Genomic DNA, 16,156 nt, shown 5'->3' with positions numbered 1-16,156 from the left:
CTGTAGGCACTTTCTTCGAACTGATGAATACGGATATATATGTGCCTTCGGTGAACTCGTTTCCCATTTTTGGAAGACACTCTTATATTGCCGACGGTCTGCTTTGGATTTTCATACACTGAATTCTCATCCTAAATATCGTGTATAAACAGATATTGTATTGTATTGTGTGGGTTTTATTGTATTGAACAGCATTGATACAAACAATTCCTTTTGTTGCAAAGTGTTTTGTCTATAAATAAGTGCCTGTATTGTTACTTCAATATGCCAAATTTCTAGAACTTCAAAGAATGTTACCACTATAAATGAATAAATTTGTGAACAAACATTTGTGAAGTTTCACGTAGTTTTACAAATACATAGCAATATGAACGTGAAGTGCAGTTTAACGTGTTGTCTAAACAAGACGTAATGTAGAAAATGAGCAATGTAGGTTGCTTCTACAAAGTAGTTATCAATAGAAACCGGATGTTTAGGCATTAAAAACCAAGAAAATAAGCAGGCAAACAGGCACTTAAAATTTTTAAAAAATAGGCACTAAAATGTAACTCGAAATAATTAAGATAAATACTCAATACAATTAAAATATAAATTCAAGTCATAGATAATGTTCAGAGAATATAGAAATATACATGTTTGTTAATATCTTCTTTTACTATATATATGAAAACGAAGCTTGACATGTATTCCGTGTATATTTGGTAAATACATTCCCTGCAGCACTTTATCACTGCACATAATAGTCCAAATTTCATACACTTTAAGTACACACAGCAGTCCAAAGTTCTACATTTTATCACTACAAAAAACACTTATATTATCAGAAGAGGCAGAATAAAGTTCTTGAAATACTAAATTATATATTTTTCCGCAATAAGGTCTTATTTTGAAGAAAATGCATAGAATAGGGAACATTAGGCACTAAAGCAATTATTTAGGCAGGTATGGGCGAAATAGGCAAAATAAAATTGTCTTAAATTGAAACTATAACCCCCTCCCCATATAAACTTTAAAACGTTATTTTTCATCATGTTTTTTAAATATTAAAGAATAGGCATTTTGCCTAACATCCGGTCTCTAGTTATCAAAAAATGCAGGGTTAGATGGTGCTTAAGCAATAAGAAATAAACACACATAACTTGGCTGTATTGCTGGCAGCTCAAATGGTAGAGCACCCCAAAACCTAGAATATTTTCTACATTGTTTCATGTATACTAGTATTGCGTGAAAGTGAAATGCTGTTTACTTTGTGTTAGGCCTAGTATTTGTTTTCCTCACAAACTGTTTTCCATGTACGTAATACGTTCTGTTTTATTTAGGAATTCTTGTCCTAATTTCGTTCGCGGTCAACATTTTGAACCATTAACAGGATGAAACAACTACTTTACCATACATAATATTACTTTTCCAGTGACTTCCAACCAAAGTAACACAGTATACTCATTTTATAACTCTATAAACCCTACTCTTTGTTGAAGCTTTTGTGCAACGTATGAAACCTTCCAGCAGAAATAAATATATAAACCGTGAAACAATGCAATTTTCAGTGGCGTCACATCCCACTAAGAATGTGACTGGGCAAATGGCTAACATTTCCAGGGTTGGTGGCTAGTTTGATAAGAGTTTAGCGTCCCTTTCCACACAGGCTATATGGGACGTGGACGTACAGTTTACATGTAATGTATTCTGTTTTTTTCCATCAAGTATCGAATCCGGGACCTCGTACACAAGAGGCACGCGCGCTAGTTACTAGATCAGCGGGGAGGGTATACTGACCAGGGTTTCATAGTCAGCGCAACTTCTGTCAGCGTCGTTATTTTTGGCTGAGAGTTTGCTCTCTTTCATTTCAGGTAGTCAGTGATAAAAGTGAGGAGAAACGCGGGGGACGCTGTCCGCCTACCTCCAAAAACATATGTCCGGCGTCTCCCCGGCTCCTGAAAAATTACAATGAGCAAAGATAGGTAGGGAGACGGCGTGAAATCATGCCACTGTCTACCGTCTCCCCACCTTTCCAGATCCACTTTTACCCCTACAGGTAGTTGTCGAATTTCCTTATGACGCTATGTTCGAAAACGTACTATCACCGTAAACCGAATACGGAGCCATACGCTCCGAACACTAGCGAATAAAATGAAAAGTTGGTTGAAACTATGTTAATGAGTAACATTTTGACATCTCTCTTTAAACATTGGTCATACACCAGTCTTTTTAATCTTTTCTTTATGAACGAGTTTTTAGAACATTTAGGCTATGTTTAATAGAGTCCTATGAGTCTCCTGATTATTGTATAGTAGTGAATACAGTGGAGTCTCGTTAATTCGAACTTGGATAATTCGAAATATTGGATAATTCGAACAGAAGTCCATTCCCATTGAAAACTGTATTGAAAACAATAGTAAAAAATCGTGGATAAATCGAACTTTTGAACCTATGTTTTGGATAATTCGAACTAAATACAGTTGAAAATTTTTAATGTTGGACAGATGTAAACAGAGAAATACAGTTTTAACGTGTTTTCAGTTATCCAGATGCAGCCATAGGGATGAATAATACAAAAGATAAATAGAAAATCTATGCAATGATAGAGATTAAGGTAAGTTAGGGAAGAAGTAAAGATAGACAACGTGTGCCAATCTCATCTTGTTTCAGAATTGGTTGAAAATTTAAGATGAATTATTGATAAAGTCAACAAAATGTTATTAATATCGTATTCCACGCAATACATGAAATTCAAGATTTATTGACCGTACAAAAACAATCAAATTTAAGCAAATGAAGTTCACGACTTCTTAAAAGTGAGAACAGAATATTCAAATTGTTACTGGTATTTAATTGTTTGCGCTATTCAATGTATGTTGTAGTGTTGTACGTAAATATAGTTTCCATTGTACACGTAGTTCGAATTATGAGGAGTCAATATCGTTTGTTAGTTTGCGGTATTCGATCACGCAAACAAGTTGCTTTAAAGGTAAAGTCTACACCATATGAATATGTTTTTGATGCACAGTACTTTGGTTTGTTTGTTGTTATATATGTGAAAAAATGCTGTTGGATAATTCGAATTTTGAATAATTCCAAGTTGTTTCGTGTCCCCTTGGACTTCGAATTAAAAAGAGTCCAGTGTACTTTGTTATAACTTGATCTCAAAGTGTTCGCATCATGTAAAGTGTATGTCGAAAAAAAAAAAAAAAAAGTAACGGAGGCAGGCAACTCCTCCACTGATAGCACTGAACACACACTTTTTCACCATTAGGTGGGGCTTGTATATAGTACCATATTCAAAATAATAATGATCGCAAGCATATCAAATTGCTGTAAACGGTAAAATAGTGTTTTCGTGTATGGAAAACTATATCAGTCCTTAGAATTGGTCTAAGCACATTCTTGAAATAAACTCTTTCGAAATAGTCATTTTTTAATTCCTTGGAACTTCGTTCAATGCATTATATCATGATCACAGTATTCCACACAAAGGTACTTTAAAGTGGATTTCCCCGTTTGTTTTACAAGGGACGTATGCTAATCGTGACAGCTAAATATTTATGAAAATTGGTATCCTGACTAATTATGGATCACTAATCATCGTGCTGATAGTCACTCGGTGCGGAAATGCCTTGTTTATCCTCTACATATAATACATACACTGGGCAGTGGCGGAATGAGGCTCAGCCAAGTTATACTCCAAAAACGCCGGAAAAAGGCAAATAATAATAATAATAATAATAATAATAATAATAATAATAATAATAATAATAATAATAATAATAATAATAATAAAACGTGTGCAGCTAACCTGATATCTACGAGAGGGGGACACGTTACCAAGAACACGGCAGTAGTGTCGCACAAGCAGTGTTGCCACCTCAAAACAAAGATATAGTTTTTATAATAGAGCGTATACCATTTTCTGGCGTTAAGACAATTGGCATAAAGTGTGAAAGAAAATAAGCTAAAGATGGGTTATCAGTGTTGCAAAGAAGGGAGATATGAAGCTCTAAATTTGAGAAGTTGCGGGGTTCGTAAAGAGAAACGAATAAATGTACAACAACAACAAAACTGCAGAAGGGACAAATGTACAGTAGGAAGTAAACCACACCATGCACAGTATCCAATGACTAAACAGGCTTGATACAGGATTCACTCACAACAGGGCACATGTTAGATAGCCGTAGAAAGAAGTCCCATGTGACATAGTGTGGAAATGTAAACAGGGAGTCTCCCTATGGCGCAGCAATTCCAATGGCGTTTGTGGAGAATCGATGTCTCGAGCCGTTCACGAGAACTATAAAATCAACTGTCTTGGGGTTGCAACACTGCATAAAATCCTGCATGCCTTCCGGGGTTGCAACACTGCATAAAATCCTGCATGCCTTCAAAACCACAGAAACGACGGTGCAGCGCCTGAAAATATTACAAAAAAAGCTGTGCTACAAAAGGCAACAAACCTGTGTCAAGAAAGTACGTCAGAATCGATTAATAACTTGTAATAGGTGTCAGTCAAGAATATAGGAAACGTTAACATGTGAGACAACAATAAAGACAAAACATACTGCATTCAGGTTAACAGTAATATACAGGCGCAAAATATTTTAACATAATACACCAATACACACAATAGAAAAGCATAGATAGTATGGCAAAATAAGTACGTTTCTCGCCCTAGCTGCATAGTCGATATGAAGCATGAAAGCTGTTAGTCACTGGACGCTCTGCATGGCGTGGTTTAGTCCCTACTATATATTTGTTCCTTACGCAGTCTTCTTGTTGTTGTGCATTTGTTCGCTTCTTGTTCGGGCCCCATAATTTCTCAACTTTAGAGCTTTGAACTTCCCTATTTGATAACACTGATAACTCACCTTTTGCCTATTTTCTTTCTCATTTTATGCCAATTGTTTTAATGCAATAAAATGGTATATGCCCTATTAGAAAAACTATATGTTGGTGTTGAGATGGCAACACTGCTTGTGCGACACTACTGCCGTGTTTTTGGTCACGTATCCCCCTCCCATACATATCAGATTACTTACACTTATTTTTCATTTTCTGCTTTTCCCCGGCATTTTTAGGGTATGACTCGACACAGCTTAACTCGGTCGCTGCCTAGTATTTGTATTATACGTAGCGGGTAAACAAGGCATTTCCGCACCGAATGACTGTCACCACGATGATTGGCGATTCATAACTAGTTAGGGTACCAATTTTCATAAATATCTAGCTGTCACGATTCGCATACGTCCCTTGTTAGTTGCGTTATTACCATTGTAGAGGCCTCCAAAATTTTGATGTTTGTGATATTGTAACGTCTTTGGTTTGCCACATTAGTAGTAAATGTGATAGTGTAAGTTTTCATTTAACACGTAATTTGAAATATGTAATTTGACATAGTGCCATTTAGAAAAAAAAAATGTACAGTTTTATGTTGTTAGCAGCAGTGTTAATCTGGCAGTACGTATTATAGAGTATAGTACGATTTTATTTTGTTTATATTTGCTTCGTATAAAATGTCAGCAATTTTTATCTGTTAGTACATTATTAATATATATGAATCTGTCCAATTAAAGACGTTTTAACTGTAGTACAAGTATTGTTATTTATTCCAGTGATTTATGGAGAAATTTTCTCTACACATATTCCTAAAAAAAAATAGTATTTTTTGTATATAGTAGCGATACTAGTATCAGAAGTAGTATTGTTATATTAGTGAGGAAATTTTATTTGAAAATGAGCAGAATGTAACACATTTATAATCGGTTAGTGCGAATGAAATGTCCAATTCGACGTGTGGTAAGAAATAGCTCAGCAACACAACACAGGGATGAACTGAGATCACGTGTCTATGTCACAAACCTAGTACACGTAACAATTAACTTGTAATCTATTTCAGGAAATCATTTGCGACAGTGAAAGAATGACATTGGGATTTTAATAATAATATCTCAGTGAATATAAGTCTACACATTTTTTTTTTTTTGTACTTAATCAGTTCCTTAATTTTGTTGTAATCAAATTCCTTTTTTTAAAAAAGAAAATCGTTGCGTTGTAGCACTGAAGTGAGGAAGCTTCAGTAGGTACCAACTATATATTGATAAAACAGGAAAGTCTAATACTTGGAATAGCAATACTTATTTTCCTTCCTTCCTGCAAGCACGCTGTATGGTTAGTTCCATTAGAAATCAATGTGACTTCAGTTCTATATAAACATTTGAAAATACATGAAGCAGATAAAAATACATAATCATTAAATTGAATCACTTCCCTCTGAATTAATATGGAAAAAGTAAAAATAATGTAAGTAATTGAATATTAATGATAAACAGTGCACTAACTTGGATTGTTGTCTGTTGTAACATGCCATGACCACTTCATTTAGTTTTCTAACTTCTGTACTATTTTTTTTTTTTTCAAAATATTATTAGACGTAGGAACACGGTGTTTTCATGCTTCAAAAGTATCGTCGAGTCCAGAAACAGGAACATCATCAACGACCAGGTACAATTTTTGTAGCGGCCTATGCTGGTTTGATGGTATGAACTACGAGTGGTATTATTATTATTATTATTATTATTATTATTATTATTATTATTATTATTATTATTATTATCACTGCTACTATTACTACAATACAAAGTGCGTAATAGTGCGTAAGAAATAGTGGTTGTGATATGTGTGCTGAACTTTAGTTTTCTGACCATTAATGTTCTCCATCGTAAATGAAGTGCATCATACCTCTGCCCAGTTAACTTGGGATTGCAGTGATAAGATGTTATTTTTTTCTATCGATGTTACTTCCCTCAAGATCAAGAGCCGCCTCTGTTGTTGACGATGTGTCCTGCAACATTTTCCACATGCTGAAATTAATCAACAGCAATTTTTTCGTTCCTCAGTTTGCAATACAATATATATGTATTAGTTGAAGCGCCCGTTGTCCGCACTCGGGTAGTAGGTTTCAGGAAAAAGTATTTGAACCCCTTCCTCCATTTAGGATACGCGTAATTAATGAATTTGAACTTAAACGACATCGTCATTGTCATTATTTATCTCATGGATTGGACACACTATCGATCGTTTTCGATTATGTTTACATGTCACTCTCCATTTCTTCTCCCCTTTCCGAAAATATGCTAAGAACTTAAGTTAAGCCAGGGTATGCTCGTGGTTTAAAAATAATCAAAATCTGCCTAGCGTTCTAGGAGGAGTTCATGGACAAACATTGTTGCATTCATGCATAGTGACAATGACGATGTCGTTTAAGTTCAAATTCATTCATTCTATTGGGCCATATATATATAGCTTTATTTTGACTTGTAGAATAATGCTCTGTAGTCAGTGGGCGCCATTTTTAGAACACCCGATATATATATAATATGCCTCCTTGTTCTCCATGAAACGGAAATTTTCAAATACGTCGGGACATGAGTCCACTTATTCTAAATGACAAATTTAGACACGAAGTTTCATCTTCCTAAGTTGACAGGGTCATGAGATAACCAAATTTTCGCAAAAATTTTGAACCCCTCGCTTCTCCTTTGAGATAAGCATTTTAATATCTAGACTACGTTCCAGTCAAATCCCAAAAATAATCAAAATTGATGCAGCAGTGTAGGAGTAGTTTGTGAATAAAAATCGTTGTATTAGGCTATTTTCACAAATGCTGGCTAACGTATAGCTTATTTTAATGAATTTATATACCAAGTTTCATCGTCGTAAGATAACAGGGTCGTGACATACTCAGTCTTGACCCCTCACTCCTCTCTTAGGATACGCATTTTAATCAAAGTAACAAATTTAGGCCATAGTCCAGTCATGGACCAAAAATCGTCAAAATTGCAGCGGTCTAAGAGTTCGTCGACAAAGATAGTTGCGTCAATTAAAACAAAAAAAAAATGCTGAGTCATGGGTCCACTTATTTTAATGAAGAATTTATATATCATCCTTCTAAGTTGGCAGAAGTGTGAAATACTATTTTTTTTACTTAAATTTTGACCTATTCTTTCCCCTTAGAATACATATGTCGATAAAATAGTATAACCAAAACCTAAAGTATGCAAGGATCGAGTTAGGTACCAAAAATCAAGATCGGACCAGCGGTTCCCCACAATTTGTTGTGATTTTTATGTAAACCCACTATTATTGTTCTGATTTTTATGTAAAGGCTTACAAACATACCTTTTATAATCAATTTAGTATGTTTTGTATCAAAATAAAAATAAAAATTGACACTTCGTAATATTTCATATTCCCGTTAGATATCACTCCAATACATCATTCATTGTGGTAGTTGGGTCAACCCATTCTCCAATTAAGAATAGTGTCCGTAACAATTCGCATATACCCCCAAAATGGCTACTATGTCATTACTCTCATAACTAGCATTTACTTTGTCGCTCTGTCCATGAAAAGGAGAAGTTCAGCGGGAATGCGATTCCTGCCAACCCATTAGCACATTATTAGGACGGTAGAAACGCGGATACATACAAGTTACAATTCGTGCTGCTGACAGTAGACAACGGTTTTCACAGCGTTTCCACTTCGCGAATTTCTAAGAGCGAGATGACTGCGCACAAGGCTGATGACGGTTGTGTCGTAGTACGTATTCATGTTTGTGAAAAATAGAGAAGTTCGTGCTATCAAAGGAAAAAGAAAAACTGTAAACTTATTGATATAAAGTAATTTATATTAAATTTCTTTTATAATGTTGTAAGGCTATTACCTGGAGCCCGCAAAATCCGGCACTGCAGTATCCTACACGATTGATGCAGCATTCCAAAAGATCAATGGGACATATTAATAAATAATATTTGGTCTAGGAATTAATTCGTGCGGTTGGTACGCACACATTGAAGCTGTAGTACAAACACAAAATACATAAATACCTTAAGAAAAATATTGTCCATCGCTAGCCACCACTTTCGCCCATCTGTCAGGCAATGTACGGATTCCGTGGCGAAAGAAGTCCTCATCCTTGGAAGCGATCCAGTCAGAGACCCATGTTTCGATATCTTCTGAAGAAGTAAACCGCTGTCCAATCAAATCGTTGTTCATGCAATCGAACAAGTAGTAGTCCGAAGGAGCAACGTCTGGTGAATACGGCGGGTGGGGTAAAACTTCCCATCCGACATTTTCTAAATAGGTTTTGACCGGTTTTGCGACATGTGGGCGAGCGTTATCATGTTGAACAATAAGTTTATCATGTCTGTTCTCCCATTCTGGTCGTGTTCTGGCCAGAGCTTGCTTCAAACGCATTAATTGTCGTCGATAACGTTCTCCATTCATAGTTTCACCCGGTTGCAGCAGCTCATAGTACACCACACCTTTCATATCCCACCATATGCACAGCATAACCTTTGCACAGTGAATATCTCGTTTTGGTTGTGATGGACCTGGTTCACCTGGTTTCACCCAGGCCTTTTTTCGTTTAGGGTTCTCGTAATGGATCCACTTCTCATCACCCGTAGTAATTCGATGCAGAAACCCCTTTCTGCTCTGTCGTTGAAGCAGCAATTCGCAAATGGTTTTTCGTCTTTCAACGTCTCTGTCTTTCAATTCATGTGGAACCCAATGTGACATCTTTGGAATCATTCCCATGGCTTTCAAGCGTTTGGAGACTGTTGTTTGATCAACGCCTAATGCTGCTGCAAGTTGTTCCTGCGTTTGACACGAATCCTGCTCGAGCAATGCTGTCAATTCTTCGTCTTGAAATTTTTTTGGCTGTCCAGCTCGCTCTTGGTCTGCCAAGCCAAAATCACCACTTCTAAACCGTGCAAACGACTTCTGACACGTTCGCTCAGCTAGAGCATGGTCACCATACAATTCCACCAAAATACGATGACTTTCAGTCGCACTTTTCTGCATGTTAAAGTAATGCAGCAGGACACCCCGCAAAAACACTTTATCAGGCACAAATTGCGCCATGTTCACTTAACTACAAACTGGTGTTGTTGACGCTTTAATCCACTGCCCTATACTACGAACGATACGCGATGACAGGGGTTTGCAACACATGTGTGGATACACGGAACTGTGGGACGCTCCGTTCGTTGCGCCATCTCTTGTCCACCCGCACGAATTAATTCCTAGACCAAATATATTAAAAACGACTTATCCAATATTGATAATTTTAATACAAATAAATAAAAAATAAACTCCAAATATATAGCATTGATTCAATTTTCAAGAAGGATGTTATGAATAACAAGAATGCTACAAATAAAGGATAAATGTAGCATGAATTTATGGTTCGTACCTGAAGAAGTGGGTATTTGCACGAGGCTGAATTGAAAATGAATGAACTCATTTAATTTGTGTAAGATTTTATTGTAATTTTAGGAGGCCTAAAATTTACTTTTGCAGGCTTACCCGCATAATTATCGTCGCATCAGTGGTCAGAAGCCAAAGAATATTCGGCGTTAATCATGGGCTTCACTCTAATATACATGATACATTTTGAATGCATAGGTACTCGTAGGTATTAACTTTATCTTTCTCTATTTTACAGGTGTTGATACCTGACAAGAGTCGGCTACTGTCAGGAAATCCCAATTCAGGATCCACGTCTCTTCCTGTTGATGGTGTTGCAGGTATGCAGTTAAATGTGTATATTAGATAGAGATGGTCATTTCTGAATGTGTAGATGTATATTTAGAAATACAGTGTATGTAATGTTTTGTCCGACTGCCATATCCAAATGGTGGGTAATACTCAGGTATCACTGAACGGAGCCAGTGGCAAAGAGACCCCTAGTGCTGAAAATATATCCGAGATAATTCTTTTCTGTACATTATTTCTGTGATCATGAATATATATATATATAGTAGAAAAGCAAAAGAGGATCTGAACAACAGATTCGACTGATCAAAAAGTACATTTTTCTATACTTCTTTTTTGTTCGAACGTTTAAATTTAGATGATAAATTTCGTGTCTAGCACATAGTATATTTAGCGAAGAATTAACACATTAATATAAAACATTTGGTCAAATGAAATTCATCTACTACAGCGTTTCCCAATCGTCCTGATGTGGAATCCTTGTAGCGACTGTTAATTTTCTGCAGTCCTCAATGAAATCAAAATACATATAATAAAAATGAAATATGTCATTAGGACAATGCAATACTGCTATAAATGGAGATACGCGAAAAAAATACGATTATACTAGTTAGACTTGATATTATGAATTCAACATTCATCTGATGTGATGGGTGATACATCTTCCAGCCTAGGTTGGTATTTTGTTATTTCTTCTTATCTCTTGGTATTCTATTCTTCTCAATTGGTTGAAACTTCGGTAATAAACATTACATGTATCCCAGGTGTGAACAGAATTTAGTGATAAGATGATAGGAATGATAAGATAAAGTGAAAATAAAGTGTCTTGCGGACACCCTTGCAATTTCTTGCGGCTCCGGAGGCCACAGATTGAAAACAAAATGATTTACTGCATAAAATGGTACGTACAGAGATGATAGTGTCGATGTGAATCATCTGCCATTCTTAAAAAACAAAACAAAAAAAAAACACTGTTTTTTTGATGAAAATTGCTATGAAAATTACATTTGAAAAGAAAAAATAATACTATTTGAAAGCCAAACAATAGTATGCTTTTTGCCGGAATAACATAAAGAAACGTTTAATTATTGAATTCTGAGAAGAAGAATAAAATGAGTCGGCGTGAGAAGAGCAAAATTGTGGTCTGAACAAGTTTTCCAGTTCCAACGAATGGTTTCGTGTTTCGTTGTGTGTGCTTCCCCCCCCCCAAATGAATTATCTTTTATAAATTTTAAGTGTGAACTAAAAATTCAGGTAATCACATGCATCAAGAACTAAAGAATCATATTGTGTTTATTCGTGGACAAGTTTCTTAACGTGCGTGATCTCTCTTCAATCTCTGATAGGGCACATGCTTCTGATAAAATCTCGAGTAGTGATTTAGATTTAAGCAGTATATCTCGTCTCATATAGGCTTGGTTTTGAAAAGGGACGATAAATCTTAGTCATATTTTGTAATAAACCAAACAAATATTTGTATCACAACAGAGCTCTTTATAATTCGAGGAGTAGAAAATCATTTTTACACTCATTATTAAGGTTTTTTACACTTATTATTAAGGTTTTTATTAGCAACATGTTTATAGAAGAAATGTTTCTCAGAATGCGAAAACTGACTTAAGTTGAAATCGTACAACACCCACTTTATTTACCCATTCTAGCACCGGGTGACTTCCACCTTTTTCCAAATCTCAAAAAACATTTAAAAGGGAACACACAGCAGCTTCAAATAGTTGTTTCAGGCCCAGTTAAAAACATTTTTCCTGGAGGGCTTGAATAAGTTAGGAGACAGTTGCCAGAAGTGCAGTCAACTTCAAGGGGAACATGTTGATTGACTGTCAACTTCTATTCAGGTAACATTTATACTGACCAGGCAAAACATTATTACCTCCCGCTATTTTTTGAACGGAGTCGTTAGGCTGATATAAGAGGCACGAGATATAGCAGAACCGCTTTCGAGACGGTGAAGGGATCTCACTCGATCAAGGATACTGATGCTTGTGAGTAGAATAGGAAAGGCCGGCAATATATCAGAGTTTGATTGGAGCCATATTGGAATGGCCAAACGACTTGGAACGAGCATCTCGGAAATAGCATGACTTACCGGGTGTTCGTGAGTTGCCGTGGTTAGTGTCCTCCAGAGAGGGGAAAAGGATGGCACCAAAACACAAGACATGGGCAACGTCACGAAAAATGCTGTACTTAGTAGACTGTCAAGATCGGTGCAACAGGATAAGCTGCAAACTGTTTCATAATTAATAACAGTGCACGAGTGGCTTTAACGGTGCACGAGAGGCTTTAACAGTGAACAGAGCACGAGTGGATCTAAGCACAAAAGTCACCGAACACTGTTAGATATGGGCCTTCGCAGCCTATGTCACACGCTTGTGCGAATGTTGACCGCACAGCGTCATCAATAACGACTGGAATGGGTACGTAGGGCAACGCTCAACAGGACATCGGTCCTTATTACAAGGCCAACGTTGTGGTGCATTGGTTTGAGGTGCACAGTGGTGAATTTCAATTGCTTCAGTGGACCCCAAACTCACCCGATCTTAACCTGATTGAACACATTTGGGATATCATTGAATATCAGATCCGAGCTCATCGCCCCGCGGAATTTACAGAATAAAATAACTTGTTTATCCAGATGTCGTGTCCCGTGCCAAAGTCTCATTGCTTCCATGTCACACCGTATTGCTGCTGTTCTGCGAGCCAAAAGTGGACATACCAGATATTAAGTAGTTGGTCATAAATGTTATGGCTGGTCAGTGTATTTTAATAAAGCGCAAGACTTACGAGTTTATGATGTCTTGAAATTCTGTGATTCATAAAAACTTCCCTATCTTTCCTCGAATTTGCTCCCTTATCTTTCACCTTCCAGATAAAATTTCCAAAGTGTATTTTAAAACTTTCACGTACCAAATTTCGTGCTTGTTCATTTTATAGACTCAAATAAAGAAACAAAATGACTGAAAATTGACAGTCTAATATCTATGTCAATGTTATTGGTATAAAAGGTACCAATTTAATGGCAGCGTTCCTATAAACAATGATTGAAAGGGAGATAAGCTTCGATTTTCACACACTTTGCTGCACTTTTTAAATATTTTTTAAATAGGTTTTTTAAAAGACACTTTTTAAAATTAACGCACTACTATACTAACTGAAGCTCTAAAATTGTGTACAGATACGTAAAGCCAATGACAATAGATATTGTCACATAGACTCATTTTACTGTGTAATTATTTAAACTGTTAATTGAAGCAGATAGTAAGGACAAACTCAACATCGGGTCATTTTTTATTTACCCAAAGTAATAATAATAATAATAATAATAATAATAATAATAATAATAATAATAATAATAATAAATGATAGATAAACATTTTGCTGATTGTGAGAGCACTCTTGTTTCTGGGAACACCTCAATTGTTCACTATGATCTATGTATCCTATTCCGTTATGCAACCAAAAATGCTCTTGAAGTGGTGTGTACAGTATAACGTCCAGGGAATCTTCGTAAGTTTTGTTTCTTTGTTTAACTACGACAGACATCAAGATGATAATACAAGTAACCGAAAAAAAAAAGCTTTTATAAAATGAAAAAAAAAAATTAAGATGATGTAATATGAAGAAATGGAACTAAGGTTATGAAAGCATTGTATTTTATTGATAATAATGAGTTATAGTGAACTTTGAGATCAAATGGTTTTATAGTCTGCCTCATTGCTTCATTTTACCTCACCAAAATAATTTTCTCCTTTTCTTGTGCATTTTATAGAAGTACTGTTTGTTCATGGTTAATTATGCTCCTGGAATCTTAATCTCTTGTATGTATTCTGCTACAATCCTGAGTTTCCAATTAACAGACTGTTAAAAATATTAATGAAACCATCCAGTTAGCTTTTGAGACATTGACGGTGACCAAACATATACGCATACTTACACCTGTTAATAGTATTGTATGATAACAGGAGGAAATAGTATTATTCAAAGTGAAATAAATTGTATTCTGAGAGAGATGAAATAAAATGATACAAAATTTACCAGTTTAACGTCCCACCTTTATGACGGATGATTAAGGCAAGTGAATGATGATGTAAAATGGATGGAATGAGAATGAGAGAGGAAACGGGAGTACTCTGAGAAAACCCACCGGGGATCAAATCAGAAACTAGAGGTAAGCGATCACTGAACCATTGAGCGTGTTGATAAAAGGCGTGGTGAAAGAAATAACTAGAAGGTTAGGGAGAATTCAGTTGATGATATTAAATGGAAAGTATATGCTCAGAGCGAAGAGATAACAAGACTCTCAGTGCATTGGAAAACTTCCAAGTTCGTGGTAACTGTCATTAGTTGATGAGTACTTTAATTATAGTTGTGATGACTCTAGGTTGAACATAATGTTAGTAGGTAAGATAGAAAATATGAAAATTTCCTTAATGCTATAACCCATGAAAGGCCAGATGACTCTTGTCAGTTGAATGATGCTTCATTATTTATGGCTTTCTATATTTGAATCTTTCAGTTTGATTTGATTTTAGCGTCCCTTTCAACAGCGATGCTATATGAGACGTGAATCTACAGCTTAACGTGGAATCCAAACCACATGAGTTCTGCCCGGAATCGAATCCGGGTCTCCCACGTCAAAAGGCGCGTACGCTAACCGCTTAGCTAAAAGGGAGCTTCTAGATTAAGATTGATTACTACTTAATTCATGTCTCTTTCAGTAGCCATTCGATATCAAAAATTCTTTTGCTTCCACTGGTAATAGTGTGGAAAAATATATTCATAAGTTTGGAAGTATAAAGGAGGAAGATGAAACGTAAAGACATTGTTTGGTGTTACTTTTATTACTGTTGCTCTTGTAAATGGCCTATTTTCAATCATTTCAGTGATTATTTAAAATTTGTCGCTTTTTTGTAAACTTCTGAATTATTCAAATTGATGGTAATAATTTAGAGAGCCAAAACAGTGCACTGTACAAAATCTATAACAAACACGGCTGTGTTAATTAGAGATTTTGTTTTCTTAATGTGATACCCTACTTCGTTAGCTCTTTTATTCCTTCGTATTTATAGATATATGCAATTATTATTATTTCTTTACATCACATTAGAAGTAGTATGTGCATCTATTAAGATAATCAGAGGGCCATGTGTGTTTGTAGCCGTTAGAAAAATAAAACTAACTACTAACTAACTCTATGGCCTATGGAACCCGGAGGTTCAGTGCCGCGTTCACAAAAGCTCTCCACTGACTTCTATTCTTAGCTAATTGGATCCAGTTTCTACTTTGTATTCCTATCTCTGCGAGATCCATCTTAATATTATCCTCCCATCTGCGCCTTGGTCTTCCTAATGGTCGTTTTCCTATGGGTCTACCAGTCAAGACTTTGAAAGCGTTTCTACTTTCTTCCATTCTAGCTACATGACCTGCCCACCTAAGCCTCCTAGACTTGACGACCCTAACAATGTTGGGTAAACCGTATAAACTATGTAGTTCCTCGTTATGAAGCTTCCGCCATTCCCCATTCTCGTTCCTCTTGGGTCCGAATATTCTTCTCAGGATCCTGTTCTCAAATACTTTCAGTCTATGTTCTTCCCTC

At 36.0% G+C, this 16,156-nt stretch overlaps 1 protein-coding gene across 2 annotated transcripts in view; it reads left to right on the top strand.

The window, feature by feature from the left end:
• Nucleotides 1-16,156, top strand: part of ssp3 (SCAPER domain-containing protein short spindle 3) — a 522,155-nt gene that overhangs the window by 240,677 nt on the left and 265,322 nt on the right. For both annotated transcript variants that reach the window (XM_081747551.1, XM_081747559.1), the window contains one exon: nucleotides 10,496-10,577. In XM_081747551.1, coding sequence (XP_081603677.1) covers nucleotides 10,496-10,577 — 82 coding nt within the window. The remainder of the gene's footprint in view (nucleotides 1-10,495; nucleotides 10,578-16,156) is intronic.

This window comes from Thermobia domestica, chromosome 2, assembly GCF_964235325.1.
Source record: "Thermobia domestica chromosome 2, izTheDome1.hap1.1, whole genome shotgun sequence".
NCBI lineage: Eukaryota > Metazoa > Arthropoda > Insecta > Zygentoma > Lepismatidae > Thermobia > Thermobia domestica.
Note: the sequence above shows the minus strand (reverse complement) of the source record. Positions and strands in the feature narration are given on the sequence as shown.